The sequence below is a fragment of the Anguilla anguilla genome, chromosome 13, assembly GCF_013347855.1.
Source record: "Anguilla anguilla isolate fAngAng1 chromosome 13, fAngAng1.pri, whole genome shotgun sequence".
NCBI classification, from domain to species: domain Eukaryota; kingdom Metazoa; phylum Chordata; class Actinopteri; order Anguilliformes; family Anguillidae; genus Anguilla; species Anguilla anguilla.
The window spans coordinates 12,984,247-13,012,225 of record NC_049213.1 but is presented as its reverse complement, the minus strand read 5'-3'; the positions used below and the strand labels follow the sequence as shown (position 1 = coordinate 13,012,225).

At 42.2% G+C, this 27,979-nt stretch overlaps 1 protein-coding gene and 1 long non-coding RNA gene across 4 annotated transcripts in view; one reads left to right on the top strand and one right to left on the bottom strand.

Annotated features, from left to right (window-relative positions):
• LOC118211712 (RNA-binding motif, single-stranded-interacting protein 2-like) overlaps positions 1-231 on the bottom strand; it is a 51,238-nt gene extending 51,007 nt beyond the window's left edge. For both annotated transcript variants that reach the window (XM_035389124.1, XM_035389123.1), the window contains exon 1: positions 59-231. In XM_035389124.1, the coding sequence (XP_035245015.1) occupies positions 59-130 (72 nt within the window). In that variant the 5' untranslated portion in view covers positions 131-231. The remainder of the gene's footprint in view (positions 1-58) is intronic.
• The window catches only part of LOC118211713, a 64,221-nt gene extending 40,231 nt beyond the window's left edge, over positions 1-23,990 (top strand). The window contains exons 1-4 of one of the 2 annotated variants that reach the window (XR_004762066.1): positions 6,604-6,760; positions 21,423-21,531; positions 21,834-21,898; positions 22,155-23,990. This is a non-coding gene — a long non-coding RNA (uncharacterized LOC118211713). Of the gene's footprint in view, positions 1-6,603; positions 6,761-21,422; positions 21,532-21,833; positions 21,899-22,154 lie in introns of those variants that run through there. The other variant, XR_004762065.1, reaches the window with a different exon arrangement.
• Positions 23,991-27,979: the final 3,989 nt, after the last annotated feature.

Genomic DNA, 27,979 nt, shown 5'->3' with positions numbered 1-27,979 from the left:
TGAGCTCCGCTGGCCGACCGACAGCGAAGGAAAACCATTAATCCCAGGATCACTTTACCTTTTTGCTGTTTCTGCTGTTATAGCCGTTGTATGGGTTGATTCCTGTCCTTGGCGGTACGGAGAGCAGCATTTTTACAGCGTTATGTCCGGAGCGGCGAGAACTGCCAAGGCTGCCCGCTGACGTCAGCTCTGGAAGTTGAGCTAGGAATCTGGGGGAGCGATTGGAGTCCCGCCGCCGCCACTGCTGCTGCCGCGGTGCGCGCTTAAAATCAGCTGGGTCCTAGCGCCTCAGTTATAGAATCTTCAATGTCTTTAGACTCAGAAAATAACTCCAAAATCTGTACAAGTGCGTACTTTAACGTTAATTTTCATAAATTTTAATGCCTGGTATTTTTAGGTAGCAGTTGTAGAACATTTCACATGCTTCAGAAGCAATATTTTTGTCCCAGATGGAGATCTGAGAAATTACTGAAACTGCTAAAAATCCAGAATGTTTCAGTAAAACCACAGTGGGTTTACTTAGACTCCAGATATATATGTTGCTTTCGCATTACTTTTTGAATGAACCGAAATGTAGGCTAATATAGGCTAGTAGCCATCGTCAAATTCCTAGAGCGCAGCGTATACACACTTTCAGCACTTGTGTTTTTAAAGAACGTAATGCCCTGAAATGACCCTTACTGGTTGCTGAATGCAATTAAGCATTCGTTTTAAGCACTTTCTAAAGACTGTCTGCATGAAGGGTATTTAATTCACTTCAGATGGGACGTTGCAATCCAAACTCCCCCTACTGGAGGACGAATTATTACAAGATTGCTCTGTACAGGGATTGAGAAGTTTTTGTTTGAGCATGAATTTGTCACAGATTATCTATTTGGCCATGCACAAAAGTTCCACTTGGACATTTTTTAAGATTTCCCCGTTCTGTTGGTTTAGTCACTGGTTTTGATATATGTATGTGTGTGTGTGTGTATTTATATATATATATATATATATATATATATATATACACACACAATGAGCTCCATAACATTTGGGACAAATACTTTTTAATTTTATTTGGCTCTATACTCCGCAATATTAGATTTGTAATCAAACTTTTCTCATGTGGCTGAAGTGCAGATTCTCAGTTTTTACTAAAGGGTATTTAAGGTCTCTCTGATTAGCCAGGTGTTCAGTTGCTTCCTTAGTGACGGTATAAGAGAGCTTTCAGTATGTAGTCTTGATTTTGGGCTTTTTTGATTGCCGTTGAAGTCCGTTATTGGCGTTTGTCAACGTGAGGACCAGAGTTGTGCCAATGAAAGTCAAGGGAGCCATTATGAGGCTGTGAAATAAAGAAGAAAAAAACAACGACACAGCCCAATCCTTAGGCTTACCGAAATCCAGTTTTGAGCATCATAAAGAAGAGAGGGAGCACTAATTGTGAAAGGCCTGGTAGGCTAAGGAAGACCCCTACAGCTCATGACTGAAGAATTCTCACTATAATTTAGAGAAACAAAAAAAACAAATACCTGTACAACAGATCAGAAACACTCTTCACAGCCTTATGCACAGCCAGGTGTGGATATGTCAGTGTGTGCTATTGGCAGAATGCTTCCTGAACAGAACTATAGAGGCTACACTGAAAGATACAAACCACTAGTTAGCCACAAAAACAGGATGGCCAGGTTACAGTTTGGTTTGCTAAGAAGTACCTAAAAGATCCTGAAGAGATCTGGACAAAGATCTTGTGGGCTGATGAGACCAAGATTCACTTGTATCCGAGTGATGGTAAGAGCGAAGTGTGGAGGCCAAATGGAGCTGCCCAAGATTCGAAGCCCCCCCCCCCCCCTTCATCTGTGAAACATGGTAGTGGGGGTGTTATGGATTGGGCATGTATGGCTGCCACAGGCACTGACTCACTTGTCTTCATTGCTGATGTAACTGATGATAGCAGCAGCAGCAGCAGCAGAATGAATTCTGAAGTGTACGGAAATATCTTATCTGCTCAAGTTCAACTAAATGCCTCAGTTTTCTTTGGATTGCGCTTCATCCTACAGCAAGGCAATGATATCAAACATACTGCTAAAGAAACACAGGAGTTTTCAAAGCTAAAAACTTTCAAATTCTTGACTGGCCAAGCCATTTACCTGATCTGAATCCAATTGCACATGCATTTCAAATGCTGAAGAGAAAACTAAAGGCAACTAGCCCCCGAAACGAGTGGAAGTTTAAGATAGCTGCGGTACTGCCTGGTAGGGCATCACCAGAGAACATACTAAGCACCTGGTGATGTCTATGGGTCACAGATTTCAAGCAGTCATCGCATGCAAAGGATATGCAACAAAGAACTACACATGATTAATTTACATAACTTTAATGTCCCAAATATTATAGTGCCCCGAAATGTATAAAAACTGCAGTAATTTCTGCATGGTGAAACAAAAGTGTATAAAATACCTTAAATAAAAGCTGAGAATGTGCATGTTTAACCACTTGTGAATTGTTTGATTACAAATATAACATTGTGTAGTACAGAGCCAAATCAAGAAAAAAATATGTCTTTGTCCCAAACATTATGGAGCTTACTGAAAGCTGTCTTTGTTTCATCCATCATCCTCCCTTCCTGAGGGTCATATACCTGTATTGTGTCGTCCTGCCATGCAGCGTGAGCTATAACGTTTCATTTAATTCTTTGTATCACCACATACAGGTCGAGTCATTCCTTATTTCTCTTAGGCCTCAAGCTCTCATTGCGTGCCAAAGTAGATAAAGCATGTAAAATAAAAAAAAATTAAAAAGTGTTTCTTGTCAAATACAGTTGGGAATGAATCCACAACAACAAGATAAAACACCTGAAACATTGCACTAAGCATCGAGGGGGGAAAAAAAGTTATATTTATTAATTAATATTTTCCAGGCTAATTGCAGCCAGCTGTGCGTGAGCCCGAGATGTAGCTGGTGTCTGTTTGACAACCGCAGAGTACAAAATTCGACTGCCGTCTGGGACAGGAGTCACATTGTTGCACTGAGCTGGATGGAACCCAGTCTGTCAGTGAATCACTTGACGGTAACATTGTTTGGACATCAACAGGGCTGTCGCTAAGCAACCCAGCCCCTCAGTCCCTTGCGTCCGGGACTTGTAAATCCACACTGATTAGCTCCTGGGTGTGCAAGTGTGTGTGTGTGTGTGTGTGTGTGTGTGTGTGTCAGGCATAATCTTCTGTCCTTTTGTGCTTCTTTCAATACACTAGCGGCATTAGTCCTGCACTTGAAGGAATGAACTCAGATTCAGCCGAGTGAAAGGAAGGGATTACAGACATTTCCTGTTTGTTGTGGAGGAGACTTGTGACTTCCTGTTACATAAATGGATTTGATAGACTGAGATTTTGATAACAAGCTCACGATCTTAAAAAATCTTAAATCAGAATAATTTTTCAATGGGTTTCCAAATATATGCATCCTATTAATTGGAGAAAATGTTGGTCCCTCCTCCCATTTAATTGCCCTATCACAAATAAGGCTAAAGAAGTATCCTTCAAAATTATACGCAAATGCTATCCCTGTAACAAGTTATTGTCAAAATATACTCCAGATGTAGAGAAAGCTTGTGCTTTTTGTAATGATGCGTCTGAATGTATTGAATGTTTGTTTTATGATTGTGTTCATGTTAATTCTTTTTAAATATCATACCAAAATTTTCCAAATTTAAAAAGCCAGTTGACATCAGTGCCTTTGAGTTTGTGTTCTACTATTCTGACAAGTCAGTATGAATGTCAGTTTTATTTACATTTAATCATTCTGATGACAAAATACTTATGAAGTCAAAACTGTTTAACATATTTTAAAATTCCTTTAAAAAAATTTGTAACCTTACTACTAAACATAAAAGAAGTCTACAAAAAAAGTGTGCATTCCAACTTTGATTTAGTTTGATTTGTTTTTCAGCGTATGGTGATGCTGTGGTTGTGTATGCAATCCTCAGCCAGTTTGTTGTTTTGTGGTTCAATAAATAAAAAAAAACCTGTAACTTCCTCTCCCGCTCTGCTGCTCTTCTCTTGATTCGCTTCAAAGATACTCCAGTAAAAAAAAGTGCGCAAATGGTCGACGGTGTCACGGCACAGCTGTTCTGGTTCTTGACAGAGGGAGGTGTTGCCATGTAGCGGGGGCATCCCATAAAACCTTTTATTAAGGCGCTGCTGCGGAAGGAAGGCTTGGTGACTCGTTTGTGAAACTCCGCTGCCTCGGACCCTTTAATGACAGCTTACGCTGGCCACAGGCTTGCTTTGAAGAGCCGCCGCAGAGCCCGGTGCAAACTCTCCATTATTTCCTCAGACACTGTAGGAAACTGAGATGGGAGCTGCTCTGATTAAAACAGTGTCCATTTGCCTCCTCAACCTTTCAAATCCCCCCCCCTATAATGAGGGCTTCTGCTTAATCTTCTAAGAACGTAGGTTTCACATTCAAAGTGCAAACTCTTTCATCATTGTATTCACTGCCGCTTACTAAAGCACTTGAGTATTGGAAAAAGACAGAAGCTAATTTTTGGTCCGACTGAAGAAAGTAATTATAAGGTTAAAAAGATTTGTTTTGTGAACACGAAACCTATGTTTGGTCTTAGTTGGGTACAGTTATAACACACCAACTGGGGTTTTTTTTCCCCCGGCTTAATCTTCTTCCCATAGAGTCAAACAGCTTTTGGACTCTGTTCACAGCAATGGAGGCACAAGGCTATATAGATTCCAAGACAGGAGGTTGTGGGTTCAAGGTCAAAATGAGAGTTTTTGGGGGTTGAGACTGAGTGGGGGTGGGCGGGTTGATGGGGGAGGGTGCGCCGAGAGACAGAGAGGCCAGTTTTCTGGTGGTGGACCAAGGCAACAACAGGCAGGAAAAAGAACCAAGGAGACAGGGAAAGAGAGAGAGAGAAAAGACAGACAGGGGGAAAGAGTGGGTGTGTTGGGCAACAGACAGACATAAGGGTCCCGACCGCAAACCACACTGCTAGGTGACTCAAGCCCATATCAAAGGCAGGTCACGGCCCACACACTGCCTGGGCCTTTGTGTTCCATGGTAGAGGGAATGTGCTTACGGTGGGTTATGGTGTGGGGAGAGCGGGGGATGGGCAGAAGGGTGCCTAGGACACAAAGTCCTTCAGTTGTGTACAGCAGCACATGTGATAGAATGGAATGTGCTACTGACCAGACATTAATATCCTAATTACTGACACATTAGAGGCACACTATTGTGCACAGAAAAACAAGAAAATATATGTTTTTTAAATTATTGCAATATAACAATTATATCACAATAATGATAATAATAATAGTAGTAGTTTGTGCAACACACAATTTGTTAGAGTATCTCCTATTTCCTCCTTATAATCATAATTATTGAAATGGATTCATTAATATTAATGAGAGGTATTAGTGCCCATTGGGATCTAAGTAGATCCATTTGGTGACAAGGCTAGCTTACAAATGCATCATAGTTTGACATCCTACTTTCACCATTCTGTTTTCAATATCAATCAGTTCCAATAGATCATAATGGAGAGGAAATAGGCTGTCCCTCTTGAGCAATGTACTGAAATGCACTCAGGCTGTCTACTGGGCCTATGTCCAAGAGGAGTGGCTTCGGAGAATGTCAGTTCTGTAGGCTCACAAGTTTATATTTAATGCTTTCTTGACCATTTCTCTTGCTGTAGGCGCATTTGGAGAAAGACAACTTCCAATTTGCTGTAAAAATAAAACAGTCATACTTGCTTCTTCCTGGCACAAAACGTGATATCACTCGTGATTTCACCAACACGTGCACAAAATACGTCAGGCTGCAACTGTACTTGGTAACGCTGAGGGGGGAAACATAAAAAAATTCATTTGAGACGATGATGCATTTACCGAGTTCATATGGAAATCAATCCCTATTGGTTTCCTTGCAAGTGTGTATAAATAATCTCACGCTCAAGCTGCAGCAGCAGTTTATCTGTCCTCAAATGAACCGTGGAAGTGGGGCTTCGACGCGTCCCTTACTAAAGATTAAAAATACGGCAATGTATGTATGCTACAAATTAAATCCGAAACATATGTTTATAAATATGATTGTACATGAGCTTTTTGAATAAAAATGAAATCTGTGCGTTTTAATAAATATGTCTCATGAAATGTATGTGTTGTTAAATGTTTGAATTAGATAATTAAGATTATTTAATAATTAACATTGTTGGTTTTAATATGTGGCAGGCATATACAGTATATTGCATATTTCTCTACATTTTGTGTTAAATATAAGCGGGTAACTAAAACGTATTTAAAATATGACTGTTATGCATCTTGCATTTTGGTTTCAACATTTGAAGGCATTCAGCTTTTTTTGTCCCGATGGTAGGAAAAGTTAAAAGATACACAATATGTTTAAAGGGAGGGTGGAAGACGTACTTGCCACAGCAGCGATACCGTATAAAACGTCTTTATTTACCCTCCTGCATTTCCGCTTACTGCCTTGCATCCGAACACAACCTATCTTTATGTCTAACCTAAAGCGACCCCTCTTACCAGCCCATAACGGCTCACCCTTCTGCACGCTTCTTTTTTTAGCCGCGCGCCCTTCACTTCCCTCCCTGGGATATTTTTGCAGTAGGTATGTTTGTTTGTTCTTCAGATGTTGCCCTGTAATTGAGTCCGGTCTAAATCGGAATCTTGGGTTTTTCCAACGGAAAGCCTTTTATTCGACAGAGGTGCTGCGCTCGTATGGAACTGCAGAACACGCGGAAATGCAGTTAAAGGTATATAAACAAAATACTGCGACGTACAACGTTGTGATATACATTGTAAAATTCCGCATATTGTTCATTGTATTCTGCAGATTTTGGAATTATATTACAGCGAATATAACCTCATATTAGCAATAACAATATATGGTATATCATGTATATAATATATTTTAAGTATTTATATGACATTTTTCATGTCACAATGTATATGATACATTTTCATAATAGGTGGTCACTGTTTTACATTGTTTAGATTGTCAGGATGTTAGTCTCAAACAGAGAGCACAGACTCAGTCCGCTGTGGTGAAACAGGAATGCTGTCTATCCGCTCAGCTGTCTTATGCATTGTCGGTTATGACTGCACAAAATTAATGTTTAAATAGCGTCCCGTATGGTGCCTGATTTAAAAAAAACACAGTGGAATTGTCTGTTTGTTAGCATATGTAGTCGGATGTATTCTCATTTCAGGTGAGAGTTGCACAACATGAATTTAAATATACTGGCAGACCTGTTCCTGTTACCTGCAGGTGTGTTTAAATAGTTAATTAACAGCAGGAGCAACCAACGTGGAACACAGAACACCACTGCCAGGCGCCGATTCCCAGTTTCCCGCCTTTCCCGGGAACCCGTGTCGCTCTGCCTACGCTGGTTCACGCCACGGTGGTTCCAGATTTTATTAGACTGTTTTTTTTTTTTTTTTTTTGTTAATTGGGATTCCAGAATCTGTAAAGCAGAACATTTAGCCTGAGCTCACAGCTCAGATCACCACAGCTGGGAGTCATTTGTGCAGCCTGTGATCCCGGAGACTGAGGGAAAAGGAGGGGGGGGGGTTGGGGCGGGTGGGGTCACGGAGTCGAGCGGATGGGGGAGGGGGCGTTCGCACTGTTTGTGCATGCTTTGCATTCCTCGGGCGTTATCAGCGTCGCTGGCGCTCTCTAATTGTCTCCGAGGAAACAGGCGGGGGCTGTGATTGGCCCAGCTGCGAGTGGGACCCCCGTGGTGTCGGTTTGCTGGTTGTCGAACCGGGGGGGGGGGGGGGTTGAAGGAAGCGGCAGGTGAAGTTTTGCTTAAAACAACGAGGGGGTCGGGGGGAAGGCCTGTGTGAACAGCTGCCCAGCCGGAGGAGGGACGTCTTTCCGGGGGAGCTGTCCACGGTCTTTGGCGCGGTCTTCAGTGAGCTGGAAAAGCGTGTCGAGCTCATCTCTCAGCGTTGACTCCTTGCATGATCGCAGGAACATTGCTAAACAGGGCTCTCTTCCTGGAAGGGCGGGCATTGCCTTTCTGCCTCTCCGTCACCGCTGGGTATCGGCTAGCTCGGCTGCGGCGCTCAGGGAATGCACACATCTACTGGCTCTCATCCCGCACTGTGCCCAGGATCAAAATCGCATACCTAATTCTGACTTACAGTGAACTGCTAACGAGAGGTTTTACCTTCACAATTAGAGGTTTTAACTTATAATTGGTGAAGTACTTTCAGTCATGCACTTGCCAAGCATTGTTGGTGTAGATAATTAAAATGCTTGCATTTCATTTTAAGTCAGAGTGCCTTCACACATTTTGTCTCCCTATTTTTCTCCCAGTTTGAAAGGCTTAATCATATTCTTCGGCGTCCTCCGTACGGTAGCCCCCGCTATCATTTTGGGACAGCGCAGAGGAGCGCGTGCTCTCCTCCGAAATGCGATGTCAGGTGTTGTTTCTTATTGTGCCGCAGTTCGTCACTTGGGCCCGTACGGACATGATTCAGAAAACGTTGTGCACCTTAACCAGTCACCTGGATGACCTATGGGATGGGTTGCTGGTGAGTGATGAGGTCATCCCAGCCGACTGACTCCCTCCCTCCCTGAGCGTGGGGTCTTTTTCACACCGCTGGGCTGCCAGCTGTAGTCGTCATTGACAGAGTCCATATTCAATACCTCTCCATCGATCCTAGTATTTCAGAATGAGCGATGCTAGAAAAACAACTGTCTCATGTTCTCCACTCTTCCTTGCAAAAGTTGGGGCAAAGTTGTGGCAGCAGAATGGCATAGTGCTTAGGGAAATGGGCTTGCAGCTTTGTTGTAGGTTCGATTCCCAGGCGACGCACTTCTGTTACACCTGTGAGCAAGGTGCTTAATCTGAATGGCTTCAGAAGGATCTGAAGGATGAAGGCTCTTGGAAGATTGTATATGGAGGAATATAAATCCCCCATTTGTTCATCTATAGGAGATCAGTCAGTAGCTTTATCCTTCACAGTGAAGGTGCAAGTACTGAAAACACAGGTGCCAATACTTTGGCATCTATCTTTTTGAGAAATAATATTAGGCTACTTTTAAAAAACTTTTTTCTCTGAGAAATTGAATTAGTATGAAAGAATATATTTACTATTTTTGAGCATGTAATATGGCTCATTACTTATGTTGTATGTTTTTTACAGCCTTGTAGTAATACACACAATACCGAAACTTTGTGTTGTTAACTCAATAAATTCTTGGAGGCTTTTAAAATCGGTGTGGGGATATTTTTTCCTTTTTGAAGTTTGATCTTTTTTTTATCCTGTACCTGAACCCAACTCGAGCTGGATGTACATACTAATATCTTTTGTCTGTAATCGTACACGATCATACACATGCCCATGCGCTCTCTCACACACACACACTCACACACAGACACACACTCACACACACATACACGCAAACACACGCACACACACATGCACACACAAACGGATACACACACGCACACGCACACACACACACACTCACACACGGACACACACACTCACACACAGACACACACACATGGACACACACACACTCACACATACACACACACATACACACACACACTCACACACACACACACATGGACACACACACAGACACACATACACACACACACACACTCACACACAGTCACACACACACGCACACACACGCACAGACTGCTTGTGATATCCATCATTGCAGGGAGCATCCTGCTTTTATTGCTGCCTGCCTTCCCTGTGGGCACACTTCCTTTCCCACAGTCAGTCTCTGGCACAGTTGTGATCGGGCCTCAGTGTTAGCCGTCCCGTGTCCTCTCTATGTGCTCTGTACCGGCTTAGCATCCACCCATATGTGAGCTCTTAAGCTCAGATACACATGCAACCGTGCATTTGATTGGAGAAAACGACAAGATTTTCCCACAGTGGTACTACATTCTTATATAAACGCACATTACTTCAGAATTTACTGTCCTGCTGGCAATATTACAGTATTATATTTAATGTTATTTTAGCCAAATCACTCCCTCCCCCATATAGGGATCTTGTTAAGTCTTGGAAAGCTTTAAGGCCTTCAAAAACATCTCATTTGCTGAGTGATTCAGTTTTCCTCAACGCTGGGTGTGCAGCTGCTCTGGCAACCATCCACAGAGGCTGAGTTTAAACATTTCGTCCACAACAAAAGGTCAATAGGACCATGCTGTTTAAATCCAATCATGGCGTAATAAATTATGAGCAAAGCTGTGGAACACATCACAGTCGCAGTGACCTCATAGTGCAGAAATATAGCCATGGTATCGAAAAGGGAGGGAGGGAGGCATGAACAGATTATTAATTATTTGGACCAGTAAAACTAAGTGGGACCAGTCTTATGCGCATTCACAGACTTTAACTCTTAGGGCAGTTTTCCCTTTGGTTTCTTCCTTTTGTGATTGTGCCATTCAATTATCAATCTTGCTTTGGTGGTACTGTCATCTCAAACCTAGACGCAAGAACCAGTGCATTCGTGCCGCACACATTATTGATATAATTCAAAATTATAATCAAATTTGAGTAGATACATTTTTTGCTTTATTTCATTTGTAAAGAACATTGTGAAGATCAAATATACTGCCTATGCAAATTTAAAAATCCACAAACCATGTTCACATTTTGTTGTATCTGCAGATGTCTGTAAAGAGTTTCAATCTTATAGAGGGACTTTTAAAAGTTTCACCACTCCTTTGCTACAGAGGGGAGCTTTAGCATAGATTTGGTGAAACCTTTAAAATGGCGGGCATAAGATTGAAAGTCATTACAGAAAAACAACAGAAGGTGAATGGGTTGTAGACTTTCCATAAGCATTTTCTTTTGCAAGTACTTATTTCTAATGTGAAATTAAGAGAATATTATTTCGATATTTATATGTGATAGTAGATCACAAATAAAACAATCACCATTTATCAGATAAAATGGATGGATTTACTGAGCTAATAGAAACTCCTTGTTGTGCAGTCAAAGCACACGTGACAAAACGTACTGTGACGTAATAATTTATGAAAATGGTATATGGAAATACAGTGTTTTTTCACATAAAGTTATGTCGCTAGTGTTTTTGGTGTCACTGCAAACTCATAAAACAGACACTTTATTTTATGCATAATTTTATTTCATATATAAATATGAAAACATGAATCTTAATGCCACATTAATGCAGGAATTGTTCTGGCGTCTAAAGGGTTAAAATAAAGGGATAAATACGTGGTTCAGGTCTGGTAACCATACAGTTTTTCGGTTAACAGAAACTTAAATTGTCAATTATCCTGGTTTCACAGTGACAGTGGAAGGAGGGCCTTGAATCTCCAAGCATGCTATGTAATATGAAATTGTAATGTGATACATAATATACAGTGAAATAGTTTTTTAAATACGTGAATTTAGAAGTTTGTAATATAGTAATAAGAAAGCCCACACACGTGTAATGTTCCCAACTTCAGCCGTGATCACAACTTAGAATTCATCAGCTTTTCGCTCAGACGCACAGTGACGAAACCTCCAGTCGCGAGGGTGACACGGCTGCACTTCAGAAACAGCTTGGCAGACAGTGGAAGTGTCATGCTCTGGTAAAATGCATTTTATTTTCTGTCACGTGGCTAGTTTTTCTAGTACTCGGGTTGTACGTTTCCTGACATGACTCGCATCCCCTTGATAGGGATGGCCCCTGGCTAATTACCACCAAAAAGTACCAATAAGACCATAAAGAAAGCAATGAGGAAACATAATCTGTTACTGTTATCTCTCCACATGAGGACCATAGAAGTGTGCCAGTCAACCAGGTTATCATGAGGCTGTGAAATCAGAATAGATTGATCAGAGACATAGCCAGAATATTGTATTCTGTCAAAATCAACTGTTTGATACATTATTAAGAAGCTAGAACACAATAGTGAGCTCAGCAATAGCAAACGACCTGGTGCACCACGGAAGACCACTGTGGATTTCTGAAGAATATTTTCAATTGTAAAGAAAAATGCCTTTTCAACTGTCAGACAGATCAAGAAGACTCCCCAGGATGCAGGCATAGATGTTTCAAGAGAATAAAGAGAAGACTACACCAGCACAACCTCAGAGGGTTCACCGCAAGATGCACACCACTGATAAGCCTCAAGAACAGAACGGCCAGGTTAGAGCTTGCTAAAAAAGAACATAAAAATCTCTGGAGTCTTACAGACAGATGAGATGAGTATTAATCTGCAGTGATAGAAAGTTGAAAGTGTGGAGAAAGAAAGGAACAGCCCATGATCAAAAGCATGCCACCTCATCTATGGAACATGGAGTATACTGAATACAGAAGTTTACAGAAACATCTTATCTGCTCAGATCCTACAAAATGCCTCAAAATTCATGGAACGCCACGTCACCTTGCAGCAGGACAATGAGCGCAAACAATCTGCTAAAGGAACCAAGGAGTTTTTTCAGGGCCAAAAAAGAAATGTTCTCGACTGGCCGAGTCCTGAATACAATTGAACATGCTTTTCACTTGCTGTAGACAAGACTAAATCCAGAAAGCCCCAAGAAAAAATGGAACATGGCTACAATACAGGCCTGGCAGAGCATCACCAGGGAAGACACCCAGTGCCTGGTGATGTCTATGGGTTGCAGACTTCAGGCAGTCATGGAATGCAAGGGATTTTTACAACCGAGTGCTATATATGATGTCTTATAAATTATGTTAATTTGTCCAATTACTTTTGGTCCCCTAAGCGGGGGGACTATTTATACAAAGGGCTGTAATTTCCTACACAGATCCCACAGTATTCAGTGATTCATTTCAAATCAAATGTGCTGGAGTACAGAGCCAAGAACAATGTGTCACTGTCCAAATATTCCAATGGACTGCACTATGTGTATTTGACAATTGCCAAAATACTTATACTGGATGTGTGTGTGTGTGTGTGTGCATGTATATACACACACACACATATATATATATATATATATATATATATATATATATATATATATATATGCAGTAAAATGCCGTATATTCTGTTTTTGTAAGGGTTGGAAAGTGGAAAGTAGTCACTGGCTTGTGATAGTGAGCACTTTAGAGAGGTGTGCGTTCTTCAGCTTCAGCACCCCTCACAGGATGCAGGTGGTATAACCGTGACTCAGGAGGCTGTTCCAAACTGAGAAAGAACTAGGAAAACGTCGTGCACTGAAACGACGACCGTGATCGCAGCACGCAGAGCGGCTTCGCATTACTCCGCCATTCTGAGATGACTCTGTACCAGCTCTGCAGACGTAGGGCCGTCCCACACAATAAATCTGGTGAGCTGTTCCCTGCTCTGCTCTCGGGGCCTTATGAACTCCCTCCGCTGAGTTTGGCCAATACGCACAATGGGAGATTGTTTTGTCTGCGCCGCCATCTCTGCGGGAATCTCTCTGTTCCCCCAGATAAGAGCCCACGACAAGGACTCGGCTGATAAGCAGATGTCATGAGAAACAGGCCACATCTTGCCCGTATCTTCCTCAAGCTGAAATCCCCCCCTCCCCTCCCCTCCCCCCCCCCCCAAAAAAAAGGGAGGAGAGGAGAGTTGGGAGCTGTGGATTAGATAGTTTGGCTGTGGTCTTCATTCGGTTCGAATGGAATGTAATACAGCGTATTCCAGAAAAACGAATCACGTCGGGATAGTTTTTTCGTGCTCAGAGGAGATCAGCCGTTTCCTGTCTGAGTCATTCCAAGATCAATCCATCAACAACACCGGGTTTAGCGAGGATATTGAGGGGAAAAAATCCTTTTGATTTTTGTTTGTTCTCTTTCAACCTGTTTGCTTTGGAAACAGGACGAAAATGGGTCCACTTCAGCTGTATAATTTGTGCAATGTTTCTGTGGTATTCAGAGCTGTCTGTGCATATTTTATTTACGGGGCTCCATGGGTGATTCTCTGGGAAAATAAAAACTGCAGGCATGGGCTAATTTCTTTGAGGTTACAAGAGATTCCCAGCTAAACAGTCTCTGCCAATGAAAGCTTTACCACTTTCAAACAAAAACAACTTAATTTTTTTTTTAAATTAAAAAAAAACATTTAAATAACTGTACACATCTATTCATTTTATATAACAACAGAAAGGTAAAGTACAAATAATTGGTCAATGAAAGACCCGAGGTTCCCGAAGTGTTCAGTATCTGTCAATGCAAGTTTATCTTCTTCAGTACAACTCAAATGTATCATGTTCATTGGGGTACCCATGAGCGCTGCAGCATAATACTATGACCTGCACGAGACCTCAGCGTTAGGAATGTGGCAATCACAGTAGTATTTGTCCCTACAACCCTGTGTCATGATGGAATGCACTGACAGGCAGGGTCCTCTCGCCACAATGGGCCCAGGGGCCCAGCACTTTAGGGGCCACAAGCTGGAAATTAAAGCATTATTAATAAAATAAAAATGTTTAAAGCCAGACTGTGGATGAATGGATCGCATGCATTACCATTGTTTCTCTTTTGCGTTTTTTGTCTTTTCGACATGCCGTGAAGACGTGATGTGCGTGCCACAGCCATGTCCACAGAGCTGTTCTGCGGCATATGTTCTATGGCCATGTCTGCTGCACAAACTGATTTATTAGGGAGGTCAAAAAGTTTTGGCAACTTTTTAGAAAACATGTTGACAGTTTCTTTCTCATGTCATAAATGCTGCAGTATAATCAAATAACAACATATAACTCATTAATTTGCCAAAAAAATAATGCTTGTTTGTAATACAATTTTAAAAATTAGCCAAATCCCTCTTCTGTGTAATCACTGTCTTTGGAGGGATCAGAATTAAATAATCAGGATGATGACAAGACAGGGGTTGGCCACAATTTGAATGACTTTTCATTTCACCAATACGAAATTCATTCTAGGGTTATTTTGAACACTGGCAGCTATAAACATTTTTGGACTGCTAAATATATGAAATGCTCCTGTGCCACAATCAATAACCCTCCCCATTGGACATTTAACTGCATCAGCCAATAACAACATCTGATCTTGAAAGTAGCCAATTGCTTGCCGGATACTCGGATACACACGCAGAATGGACATATAAGGAAGTGCACACGTTTTTAAGAACTGTACAGTTGTCTTATTTTGTTTGTGTTGATGCTAGCTTGCTCGCCAGCTAATAATACCAAACAATGTGCAGTAGCCTAACGTTAGGGTGTTGCTCCTCTGTCGTGCAATTGTCTTATAGTAGCAATAATGAGCTGCTGTTGATTTAGCCACATTTGCTGTGTGAGTAACTTATATGTCCAGCACTTACACTTTTCTGTGGTATTCTCCTTTTTTTCTTTTTGGTGGGGAGGTAAAAACTGCCGGGGCCCCACGTAGTCTTAAACCGGCCCTGCTGACTGGCGCAGGGCAGATTGCTCCGGATTATTATGAAATTGTCCTACTTGCCCCCAAACCGAGAGGAGTGCGTGTGTGGCGTAGGGTAACTGCTGGGGTGATGCCAGCCAAGAACAGTGCTGTTCTGAAGCCTGATTTAATGCACCCGGTCAGTATGCGTTTGGCAAGGGCATTGCTACACCCAGAGCCATATGTTATTTAATACATGACTCTGGTCCCATCAGGTGACGTACGATGAAAGAAATATGACTCCAGAATTTTCGCGGATAGCATCACAGCGACGTAGCCTATGAGCGGTAAAACTTGCAGCCCCAAAAGCGCAGAGCGAAGCGATGTACGCTCAAAGAAATATCTTGTTTTCCTTCGTTTTATTTGAGCCGACAATGGAAGGAAAAAGCTAGGCTATTCTCGGGCTGTTAAGTTTGGCATCCCGGTTTGGGAACATTTAGCGTTTAAATTTAAGACAGTGGCATGCTGTGAGATTGAAGCAAAGCACCTTCGACATCAGGGAATATTTTAGTGAAATGGCAAACGCTCTGCAGCTTTCTTACTTCCCCGTTTATACCCTGGGGTGAAAATCTGGTTCTGATCATCACCGATATGAACTGGGCGGTTCTCACTCAGGCTGCGATTACGCATGAAATGTGACGCTCGAGATCCTCCTGCCAAATTCTGATGGAACCAGATGAATGACATTTTCCAGCGCGAGACTTAGAGTCAGTCCGAGTGTTTTTGAGGGCGCCTCCGAATACTTTCTAAAAATCTCATTAAAATATAATTCGCCTTGCACATTATTATTTAACGTTAATCTATTAGGACCCTGGAACAATTTAATGAGCATTTAACAACAAAACCTACGGATAATGGCAGCACTGGCGTGCCAAGCATGCTGACAATAGATGACCTTTATGTATTGCTGATTTATACATGTTTGAAGCTGTCCAGTTAAGCTACATTTTTAATACCTATTTTTAGGTTGTTTTACGTTGTGAGAATGTGCTTTCTGTTTCGTATTGTCACAAAGACTTATTGACAACATATTCCTGTGAAAAAGTGTTATCTGGACGCATTTACAAATTTGGAATGATAAAAAGGGTAAATATCGTCATTAAATAAATAAAAAACATTCTGTTATACAATGCTATTATTCATTTCAACTTTACTGCTCCGTTGCAATTAAGTTTTTTTTTTCTAACAGGGGTAGGTCAAACAAAGGATGTTACCTGTTTTTATGTTTTTCACACAGCTCTGAGCTTCCAGGGAGCAGGTGTCAAGCTTTCATTTGTCATTTGTCAGCTTTCTCTGTTTGAACCTGCACCTCCTGGAGGCCACAAGAGACATAGGTATTCTGTCAAGGATTTTTAAATAGTATTTATTTATCATTTATTTATTCAGATGAGTATCAGTGAGAAATAATGAATGACAGTACAAATGTAACTGATTTATATAAGAAACTAAGTTTTCATACTGTAATGTGAGTAAAATACATGGAATGTGAAATTGTGTCAGTGTGGAACTGTACAATTATTCACAATTAGTGAAATATATTAATATAATTAATATACTTCATACATTCAATTGCATACTTATATTTTACCATACATGTAGTTTAACAAAATACTCAATAGATGTGTGCAGCTGAAGAGAATATATGATATTGGAAATCATATCTGTCGCTTCCAACAAATGAAAAAGATACACATGATTAATTCTGGATTTTCAGTTCAAACATGGCTTTGTGAGAAACGAGGAGTGAGGAGCTCATCGAGGTGGCCGGGACGTTGGACAGTGTGTGTGTGTGTGTGTGTGTGTGTGTGTGCGTGCGGAGCCGAGCGTCCTCCACTGTTTTCTCCCAGCTCAATTGGCCGTTTAATTAGCACTTGCTGCTGTTGTGTGTTTGGGCAGGCCGACTGGGGCAGCCCGCTGTAGAGAGGGAGCCGGTTCCAGTTGTGTGGGAATGCACAACCCTCCCCCACCGCCCTCCTTCTCCACCTGCCCCCACCCCCCTCTGCCTGCTCGGTCTCCACAGCTGGCCTGCTAATGCAGTGGGATTGCATCCAGATGTGTTTTTGGGGGGGTGGGGTGGGGTGGGGCGGGGCGGGGCGGGTGTTCTGCAGGCAGTTCTCTCTGTCTGCACACAGAATGCGGTGTGGGACTGTGACTGCACTGGAGCTCTCCTGATCCTTCTGCCGCCCAGCACCCAGTCTCCCCCGGGATGGAAGGCAGGCCCGCCTCTTTCTCGTTCCCTGTCCCGGTCCCCTGTTCGTCTCCCATTTCTTTTTCACTGATTCACTGGTTACTTTGTGACACATTTTCACATTCCTTTGTCAATTAGTCAGTAAGAACATACGGCGGAACTCTTGATGAAAATGTAGTTTTCCTCCGAATGTGTAATCACAGCTGAAGGCCCATCCTGTCGCTGCGGTGTCTGAGGTCAAGTCGGGAGGGCTGCACGCTAAAACACATTCGCCCTCTCTAATGCTTGCAGCCAGCCGCAGAGAACAGCACATTTGGTACAGCCAGGGGGAAACAGCTGCCTTATCAAGCAGATGAGCCTCAGAGACCATGGTGGGGATGAACCTTCCAACACAGAAGTGGAAAGGGGTTCAGAAAGTAAAGGTCCTGTCGTGTGTTTCTTCCACTTATGAACTCAGCGAGCTGTATTTCACTAAACATTTCTACCTCCAGGCTGAGGAATTGTGCCAATTAGCAAATCCAGGTGATTGGAACAAAATACTGGGGATGACTTTTACATTCTGAACCTGGATTTTCTACCTCTGTTTCCAACTGACTCCCTCCCTCCCTGGGCAATTCCATAGGACTCCAAGCCACACCTGCTCCTGGCAGGGGCCTGATTTGGTCCTTGCCTTAGAGCGTACCATCACACTCCAACCAGGTGCTTCTGGGACGTCTCGGACAGTCCTGGTTTTGTGCCCGTGCAGAATACACAACGCTGATTCATCTATAATGTTTTGCTGTGTCAATCAATCATAGCCACTGTAGTAGAAGTGTTTTGTTATTGGTCTGTGATGTTGAAAATGTTAACCCCTTTTCTGTTATGGTTTTGAGTTTTAAAAATCTGGGCTCTTTCCCATGCATGGCTGAGTTAATTCAATTAGATTGCTGATATTTTGGGATAAACCGAGCATTGTCTATGGCATATAAAAATGTACCAGTGTGAGAAGCAGAGCCCAACACACAGTGTCTGTGTCACTGTTAGGGCTCTGCTTTGCTCTGTTGGCGGTGTGCAGTCCTATTAATTGCTGGAGGTAAATAATTCCCTCAGGGCTAAATCGGTAGCGCTCGTGAAGATAATCATCTGAGTGCCTTAAAGGATTTTGTCGGTCCCTAAAAACGTGTGCCCCTTCTAAATGTTCTTACGATGATGGCTCCTGCATTTAGCCTCATGCGGTGTGTTCATTTGTGCTGTTGGTGTGTGTGTGAGATTTCACCTGGCGACATATGGGAAATATATTCACGTTATCATGCTAACTTAAGCTTAGACCTGAGTTTTTGCAGGTTTGGGCTTAGGACACTGTTACCTGGGTACAAGTCTGGCTATATTGTGAACTCCCTTCGTGAAACTGAAAGTCCTGTATTTATCTTGAAGTGTCAACCAACTAATCAGGTTAACTCAGTTAGCCACGTACATGAAACCAGGCCCAGGTTACCCTACTCTAGCATCTATCAATCATAACACTACACCACCAAATATCATTGGTAAAAACTTTTTTTAGAGTGTGCTAAAAGTTGAGGAAATATTGTGTGTGATTTTTTTCAGGTTACAAGAATATCTGTAGAACCTTGTGGAAAAAACCGGAACCTATGTGATCTAGACCTATTTATGAACATAGCTCGAAAGTTGTTGTTGGCAAAAGAATACATAAATAAGAAACTAAAATGTTGCAAGAATATTGGTTTTCATCACAAATTTGCACAGCCATACTGGAATGTTGGAAAAAGGTGTGGGAACATGTTGTGCTAGCTTGGTACTCAGATTGTGTCAAAAACACATTCCTGGCCAAGCTGGTTGTGAGAAGCGGTACGTGGCAGCAGCATGGCAGTTACTAATGAGGCCTCCCCAAAAGTGTAAACGACATCACAGGGAGACAAGAGGCACTAATGCCACCACGGCTGTGAATAGAATGCTTTTCTTCAGATAATTACAAGGTGACAGAGCATGAAACAGCGGAGCACCAATTCCTTAATTAAATATCAAAGATGGGAGGTGCTTAAGTGAATCTACAGTAATGAGTGCTTCTATTGCAGTCACGGTTTTGTTTTTTAAGGACAGAGGATGGCGTGGACAGTATTCATAAAGTGTCTCTGAGCAGCAGTGCTGGGCTCAGACCAGTTTTGCCTTGTCATCTTGTAACGGATAAGGTGATATGATATGAAAAGCTGATCTTAGATCAGTGCTCCCGCTGTGAGGTACAGGCCCTGCAGCACTTAATTCTGCATTAATGGCTGGCCCTGGATGCGTTTCAAATGCCCCCATGGGGGGTCCGTTCCGAGGTCACACCTTCTGGGCAAAGGTTTAGCAAAGACTTGCACAGAAGAAAGTTTGGCAAAAACTTGTCCACGCTTAACGAACGAAGTACAAACTGCAACCAGAAGAACAGTGATGAGAAGTGTTACGTGTTATTTACAACACAAAGTACACTGAAATGAATGATAGATGTCCAGTAGGTTTTCAAAAGTGCACTTCTGCCAGTAAATCTTGCTGTTGCAACGTATTGGATTTCAAAGGTCTAGGCACCATGCCATCTTTTCAGCAGAACTCTGTAGCCTCCATCTTGGCTCCCCAAACCTGGCCTGTCATCTCTCTTCACACTAAATTTTCATCAGACTTACTTATCTCTTATTACTGGTGTACTCTGTGTTTGTTGTTATAGTGCCTTAACAATTTATGTAAGTTTGCTGTCTTCACTGTGGCACTCGTGCATGATAATATACATTTTCTCTGTATCATTTTTTTTAACACAAAGACACGTTATATAGACAGTTACATATGTTTTTATATATCTATACTGCACTCAGCTGGAAGTAGTTTTGGCTGAGCACATCCTGTGTGTTATCATGCTGAAATTTTTCAAAGTGTACATTTTCCAAGCTCACACTCTGCCAATTTTTGCAAATATCTTGCTCATTAGCCAGTTAGCTTGCAGTAGGCTATTACAGTCTATAAAACAGACCACTTTTATCTGTCTTGCTGGTCTCCACACTGGCCAGAAATTAGCACAAAATATTTTGACCAACCCACTCAGATTAGCTTCTTGAATTCACTTAGATTGCATTGTCACTTAATGGCCTGGTCACCTGGACAAACTACGGTCATGGCAGTTACACGACCGTTGCAGTGCATGCAGGCCAGCGTGGCCCTCTCTCCATGGAAACGGCAGCAACAAACACAGTTGATTAACTAAGCACATGTATTTAGGACACCGCCGAGGGTGCAGAACCTCCTGTACGGCAAAAACACGCCAGTGCTCTCATCATGAAGCGAAAAGATAAACACTGGGGAGACAATAATTTACCTACCTGCGCCTTCAAGGTGTTTATCTCAGAAGATAAAGCTGAGCTGTGATCCTTAGGCTAAGTGCCAACTTAAATCACTTAGACTGTTCAAGGACATATGCAATTCAATCAAACCCTTCAGAATAATTTGTTGCTGCACCTCAATAAAGTATATTTTTGTCACTTTTTGTGGAGTTATAGCTTGAGGAAATGAGTTTCCTGCCAAAGAAAAGGAGTATTTATCAAATTATTGACACTCCTAATAGTGACTCATTGGTCCAACCACTTTTAAAATGCTCAGCATTCATTCTCTGTTTGTGTTGCAAGTTTTTAAGCAGGTCAAATTCAGTTCAGTATTCTCTGTAGCATAGGAAGTTAACAAACCACAGGAAAACAGACTCCTGCTACCTCAAGATGACTTTCTACCTTCCTAGTATTCTAATAAAAATGAATTAATTTTGTTCCATTTGATCACATAAATAATTGTCAGGACATGGTTAAGTCTTCTTGTGTTCGTCTGAAATATAGCTACATTTTTAAAACAGGCTGCCACAGGGGGAGCTACAGCTGAGCCGTTCTATGTCTCTACGAAGCAAGCAAGCCCTGCCATGCTGTGTCAGATGCACATCCCCTGTTTGTCCAGATGAATTCCTGGTAAGGCGATGGGCTTCCTCCAGTCCCCTGCTTAATGTCCCTGGCTAATTTCCTGAGCACGCGGAGCTCTGAACCTTTGGCTGCATGTCCGAGGATTCTCCGCATGCTCGGCATTCCTTGTCCCTGCGATCCCTGCCCCTGCCACTGATGGCCCCCCATCCCCCTCATCCCCCTCACACACACCCCACCCCCGCCTCCTCCTTCCCCAGTGACTTGGAGAACAGGCAGCTAAGGCATGCATGTGTTATTGAGTGAGTACTGCGTCGGTTTCAAACCCTGATGATTCCAAACTTTTTCAACAGGGCCGCACAACAGGAGCTACAGTTAACTAGCAGAGATAAAGGCCAAATGTTCCCAGATTAAGGAAGTAAGTGCAATTCCAGGGGGTAACGTCATCTACAGTGCACACTCAAGTGCGTCTCTGAACTCCTGCAGCTACAGCTAGACATTGTTCCACTTTGCCAGCTTCCTGGCACCACTGTAAATGGGTAGTGCAGCTGTGGCTAGCAAACTGTAGCCCTTACTGATCGCACTACACAGTCAGAAACACAATTAGCCCTCTCAGTAGAAGACTATGGTCTCCAGCCAAGGGAACTAATCACACACTCTTATTGCTTCTCCAGGGGTTGGTGCTGACGACGTCTTTGCTCTCTGTTTTGCTTCCGGCTAAACCCAACTTCAGAAGTCAGGGACAACAGAACGTGCTTTTGAGTGTAAAAGTTGGGAGTCAGCCTCAGTTTTCATTCAACAGCAAAGTTCTGAATGCACGCCCAATGATGAGACTTCACTGTTAAAATTTTGGGCTTCCAAAAGTGACTCAGCCAGTAAATGTACTCAACACAAAACACAAGAGGTGTCATAGCTCTTGATTTGAGCCTTGGCTTTGTCGCTAGCTAACATTAGCAAGACCACATTGTCTTTGTACCACCTGAGTTAAAGTGAGCGGAAGTTGGCCAGGGATATTCACTTTATGCAGGGTTATGAAAAACCAGGTTAAGCCAGACTGTGACAAATACTAGCACCTTGGTGCAAACTGTAACCAATCAGCTCCATTTGTTTACATGGCCAGTTTACTTATGGTTTAGCACTAGTAAGTAGGTCAGTCACAACTTGTTCCAATGTTGTTTTATTAACCCTGGGTTAACCTTATACCACAGCACAAGGAAACCAGGGTAAAGCTAGCTAATAAAGACAAAGAGTTTTATTGTTATCAGACGTCGTATAAACATGGTGTCTACATTACTCTGACACTCCCTGAAAAAAGGTTTGGCATTCTGCAGAAAAACCACATGACCACAATGAGAGGACTCCCACGGTAGGGTTGCTGGGTGGCTCATCTTGTTATAGCACTGTTCTAGTGCACGAAGGTGCCTATTCAGTATCAAATCCGGGCTGTGCCAGCATTTCACAATTGGCTTCTAGTGTTCCCTGTGGATGGAAAGGTTTCAGTCAGCTGGGATGATAGTGTCTTACCGGGCACCAGCGCACCCTGCTGGCCACTCGGGCACCCAACAGTTGGCCCATTGATGTCCACATTAAATATTCTTTATGCAAACCTGGAGCTGCAGCGTGATAAGAAGAGGCAGCTCCCATCACATGCTTTGGAGGAGTGCACATGTTTGTTTTCACTCTCCTGAGTTCACAGCAGACGTTCAGTGGTGAGGGCTGCAGTATGCGCATCACAGGGCATTCCAAGTTGGGGATAAACAGAGAAGAGGAAAAAAAAAGAGGACTTTGTGTTCACTGGCTAAAATTGATTCAGCAAACATTAACTCTGTAGTTTGTGCTAATTGAATGTGTTTTTGGAATACTCAGTGGGTAGGCATTAGGCAGTGATGGGAGAATGAGACTTTATGAAAACATGGAGGAACCCGCCTTATGCAATCAGTGACTCACCATTTGGAATCAAATTTTGTTTTGCTGTGAAGAGAAAAAACAAACTTTTTATTGGTCCAAACAAGTCAGTGATTGGAGCATCTTGTATCCCCACACCCCGAGGTGGGGGTTCATGAAACCTCACCTTCCCAGAACCGGGTATTACTGAATATGTATTTGAACTGCACTGTCTTATTTCAACAAATTTGCTGCAGAACTTATGCGTGACAGCCTTTTAAATCAGCTATATATGTAGCCTTTATCAGCAATTTTATTTGTTTATTATAGACTTTTTTTCCCAGTAGCTGTGCCACCCTGTATCCTTTTCACATACGGCAGCTGAAGTTGAGAATTGGCTGGGTTTGGTTAATACTTAAATGGGAGACCTCCTGGGAAAACTATGTTGCTATTGGCAAAGTTGGTGGTAGGATCCTGGGTACATTCTGCCCTCTGTAAAAATATAAGTGGTTTTGACTCACCGTGGTTATTAAAGCTGTGAACTCTACTGTCCTGGTCAAATAATCATTCTCCCCCTTCTGACTGTGCCATCCTTTGGACTCTGTACACACTTGGCTTCCGAAGGATGTTAGGGCCATTTTTCAGTTGATCTACCGAAGGTAGTACAAGTGAAATAAATTAACTGTGCAATGGCATTTCATTTTGACAGTGTTACAGTCAGTTCCTTGTATTATTCATTCATTTGCCAGATGCTCTTCTCCAGGGAAGGCAGCCATTAAGGCGATATACATAATGTGCATATCATTCAAACAAGCTGTGAGAAAGATAAGCAGAAAGATGGGTACAGAATGAGTACCAATAAAACAGAGGATAAACAGCAGCGGTACATATCCAAATACAGCAACTACTGTACTCGTCTCACTGTATTTACACTTGCGTTAATCCTTACTGCATGCATCATTATTCCAAGAACATCTGCTACATGAATAAATAATGTTTACATGACCATAATGGACGATATGCCCATTTCAAAGAGCTATGCCAGGAAGCCATAACATTCTCCAGCACTGACTGGAGTCATCATTCCTCTGGTCCTAGGTAGCAAGTGCACTGTGTTTTTTTTGTTCCTGTGATTCTTCCGTCTCCTGGACTGCCGTGGTCCTGTAATTTCTTGCCTGTGGCATCAGCGCATTTCCCACAATGCCATGCATTCCTGGGCGTACTGGGCTCTTTAATTATCCCGTGCCGGGAGGTTTGTCGTGCAGAGGGGTGGTACGGAGGGCCTGTTGGGGGCCTGTCCTCTTCCCATCTGGGATGGGTATATGGGCGCGCCAGGGAACCCTTCGAGCGGGATGCGGGATGCTTCAAAGCTGTGCGCCAAAGGAGTTCCAGGGAGTCATGGATGACAGTGACTGGTGATCATGTGTGTGAAGGACAACAGACAGCAGTAGTTAGTTGACCAAACTAGTTGAGTCTGACTCCTATTGCACCATTATTAACAGACTCAACCCATCCTTCTCTTTAGAGCATTTTGTATCATTAATAAAAGAACTTATGTAGCTACTTCATTTCGTAATTCAGTCAGGATGAGAGCTTCTACTAAACAACTAATGTAAAGCAGTGTAATGCACAGTAATAGTGATGTGTGAAAAAAATTGGGTTTTACCTATATGCTCCTCAGCACTCTAGATCATTGTGGGTTTGGTGGGGTTGACAGGCTGGGGGAGAATTTTTGTATCTCTATTTATCTTTTCTCCCAAATTTGGAATGGCCAGTCATAATTGTAAGCCTGTCCCATTGTTGTAAAAGCTTACTTCCGTTTTGGGAGCAGGACACCATGAGCATCCATTCCATGCAAATGCATTAATGGAAGTCTTTGGTAAGACCAAACCTGTGCCTTTTACTAAAGAAATCAAAGGCCCAGGTTCAGTCTAAACAACGTACACCTGTCCTTTGATTTTGATGAGAGAGTTTATGCTGTTGAAATGAACAAAAGATGTGTAAGAGCTAAAGCAGCAAACCCAGAGTTTGATGGTGTTTCTGGACAACACTGCATCAAGAAGTAGCCTATTCAAATGTTCTATATACATTTGTTTTTACTGAAGTGGGAACAGAAAATAAAATCATGGAAGAGACAAATTCATGATCGTTCTCCAGTAATGCTTCTCCTGAAGTAAAAGGCAGCCATGTTCAGTACCACAGACCACTCCTCACTCACAAACAGGCATACAGTACCTGCAGTGCTCATAAGTGTGAAAAGCTGGCTCAGGTATAGCTAGGCAGCGAAAAATATTTCATTAATTCACTCTAGTACACATCATCACAGGTTGTCACAGTTTTGTTTTGTGGGGGGAGGGGGGGATTGGAGTTACCACTTGGACTAGCCATAAATGGTAACCATAATTGTATATCTGATGCGTAATTGTGTTACTGAAACATAATTAAACCATTTGAAATGATATACTTGGATAAAGCCTTCCTTTAACCGAATGAAGGCTTGGTAGATTTTTATTCCCTCACTTTACTTCATGCCATAAAATCAGCTTTTTAAAATATGCACAGGGTCTTCACCTTATCCAAATTTTCAGGGGGAAATGTAGAGGTTCTGCAGAGGGTGTCAATTTCAAAACCTGGCACTAACACACGCATCATGAACGCCACCTCAAGAACACGTCTGGTCTGCTAAAACGTTCCAAGCTGACCTAGAATCTGACATGGCCTTTGGCCAGACGGCAACATAAAGTTTAGATTAGCATTAGCTTTCAGCCACTTCAGTCACTTTGCCAAAACTCCTCGGCTCAAAGGCTGCACTGCACTGTCAGCTGTGTTAACCCAGATAGAGCAAAATGATGTTGGAACATTTCAGAACATTGCCCTGAGGTTGTGGTGAATCTAATGTTGTAGCTAAAATACTTGTTTCTTCTGAAAGCACGTAGTTTCCCCCTGTTTGTCTCCCACTTGCGAATGCCCACTCGTTTACAGCCACAGTTAGGTTCCAGTTTCCGCAGCTGATGTGGGCGAGTGTAGCCAATGACGCACTCTTCTCTGGAGCAGGTGATGTCATCAGCTGCTTCTCTTTACACCGCAGACCACAAGTCTTTGGATGATGCTTCACTTTTGTGTGCCTTATTCTACTTTTCCGTCTTCAGGTTTTAAATGCATTTTCCATTTATGTCATCCTTTTGTAAATACGTCTATATGTCTATCTTGTATATTTTGTGTCTTTGTTTTTGTGTGTTTAAATGTCTACTTTTTTGTGAAGCACTTTGTAAACGTTAAGAAAAGTGCTATATAGATAAAATGATGATGATGATGACGATGATGATGATGATGATGAGGATGATGATGATGATGATGATGATGATGATTATTATTATTATTATTATAACAGGTCACAGGCACCCCACTATCCAGTGGGGATTGCGAGAGAGAGATGAGGCGTAGATTCTGGCTGACTGAACCATCCCAAACTTTGGGAGATGCTATGGCAAATTACACGTTGTCCTACTGGGCTACTGGTTACTGTTGGCACAGGCAAGGTGGAGACTCGATCCCGGTCTGCGGGGCCCATCTATGCACCAGAACAGAGCAGCCCCAACACATGTTTTTAAACCCCAAAACCGCTTTCCAGTTACACTGCAAATAGATTCAGATCATGTTATACCACATAACAATTTTTCCATTAAGGAAAGCATTTTACGAATTGAATTTTTGACCTGACAGAACTGTGAGAACACAAAGCTTGTAAAGACCTTCCACAGCCGAACTCAAACATTTTTTTAAATTATTTGGTTAATTTGGGAGGCAGTCCATCTATCCAGGATTTTAAAAAAGCACTTGGCAGATATGGTGAAGAAGACAAGCAAGTGCAACCACTTCGCTAATCTGATGGCTGTTTTCTCCCTCAGAAAAAGCCTTGCTTTCTTCTCCTCAGATTCAATGATCTCTACTGTGGTAGTTCCCAAACTGTGCATTGGGACATTTTTGATGGGGCATGAGATGTATGTTAATAATGTTTTCATTCCATATTTCCACTTCGGTCAGGCTATTGTAATAAAGAGTGGTCGTGGAAAATGTATAAAAACATATACTTTTACATGATATGTTACATGAAAACTTAATATAAAATATAATAAATACATTTAATAGGGAACTACGGTCTTGTCCCTCTAATTCAGGGGTGGTCAGTCATATCTGAAAATGGCCAGTGTGGGTGCAGGTTTTTGTTTTAGCCCAACACTAAGACAGGTCCTGATTCTACTAATCAAGGTCTTGATTGAAGGCCATGATTAATTGAACTGTTAAATCTGGTGTTGTAGGGCTGGGCTAAAAAAAAAAAAAACCTGCAACACACCGGTTGTTTTCGGTTAAGATTAGACACCCCTCCTCTAAACTGAGTTTTGCTAATTCAGGGACTCAACTCAGGTCTCGGCTAAATGGATGTCAATCATATAGCGCCATCTAGAGGTAGGAAAAGGAGTTTGTGCAAGGTTAATAAGAATGAACTTGTTGCAGCTGTTATATAGTGCATATACTTAATGCTTATGTTACCTCTATTTTGTGATGCAGAGGGAAAATACTGTTCCTGTTGTTCATGCTTTCAGGTCCTCTCAAT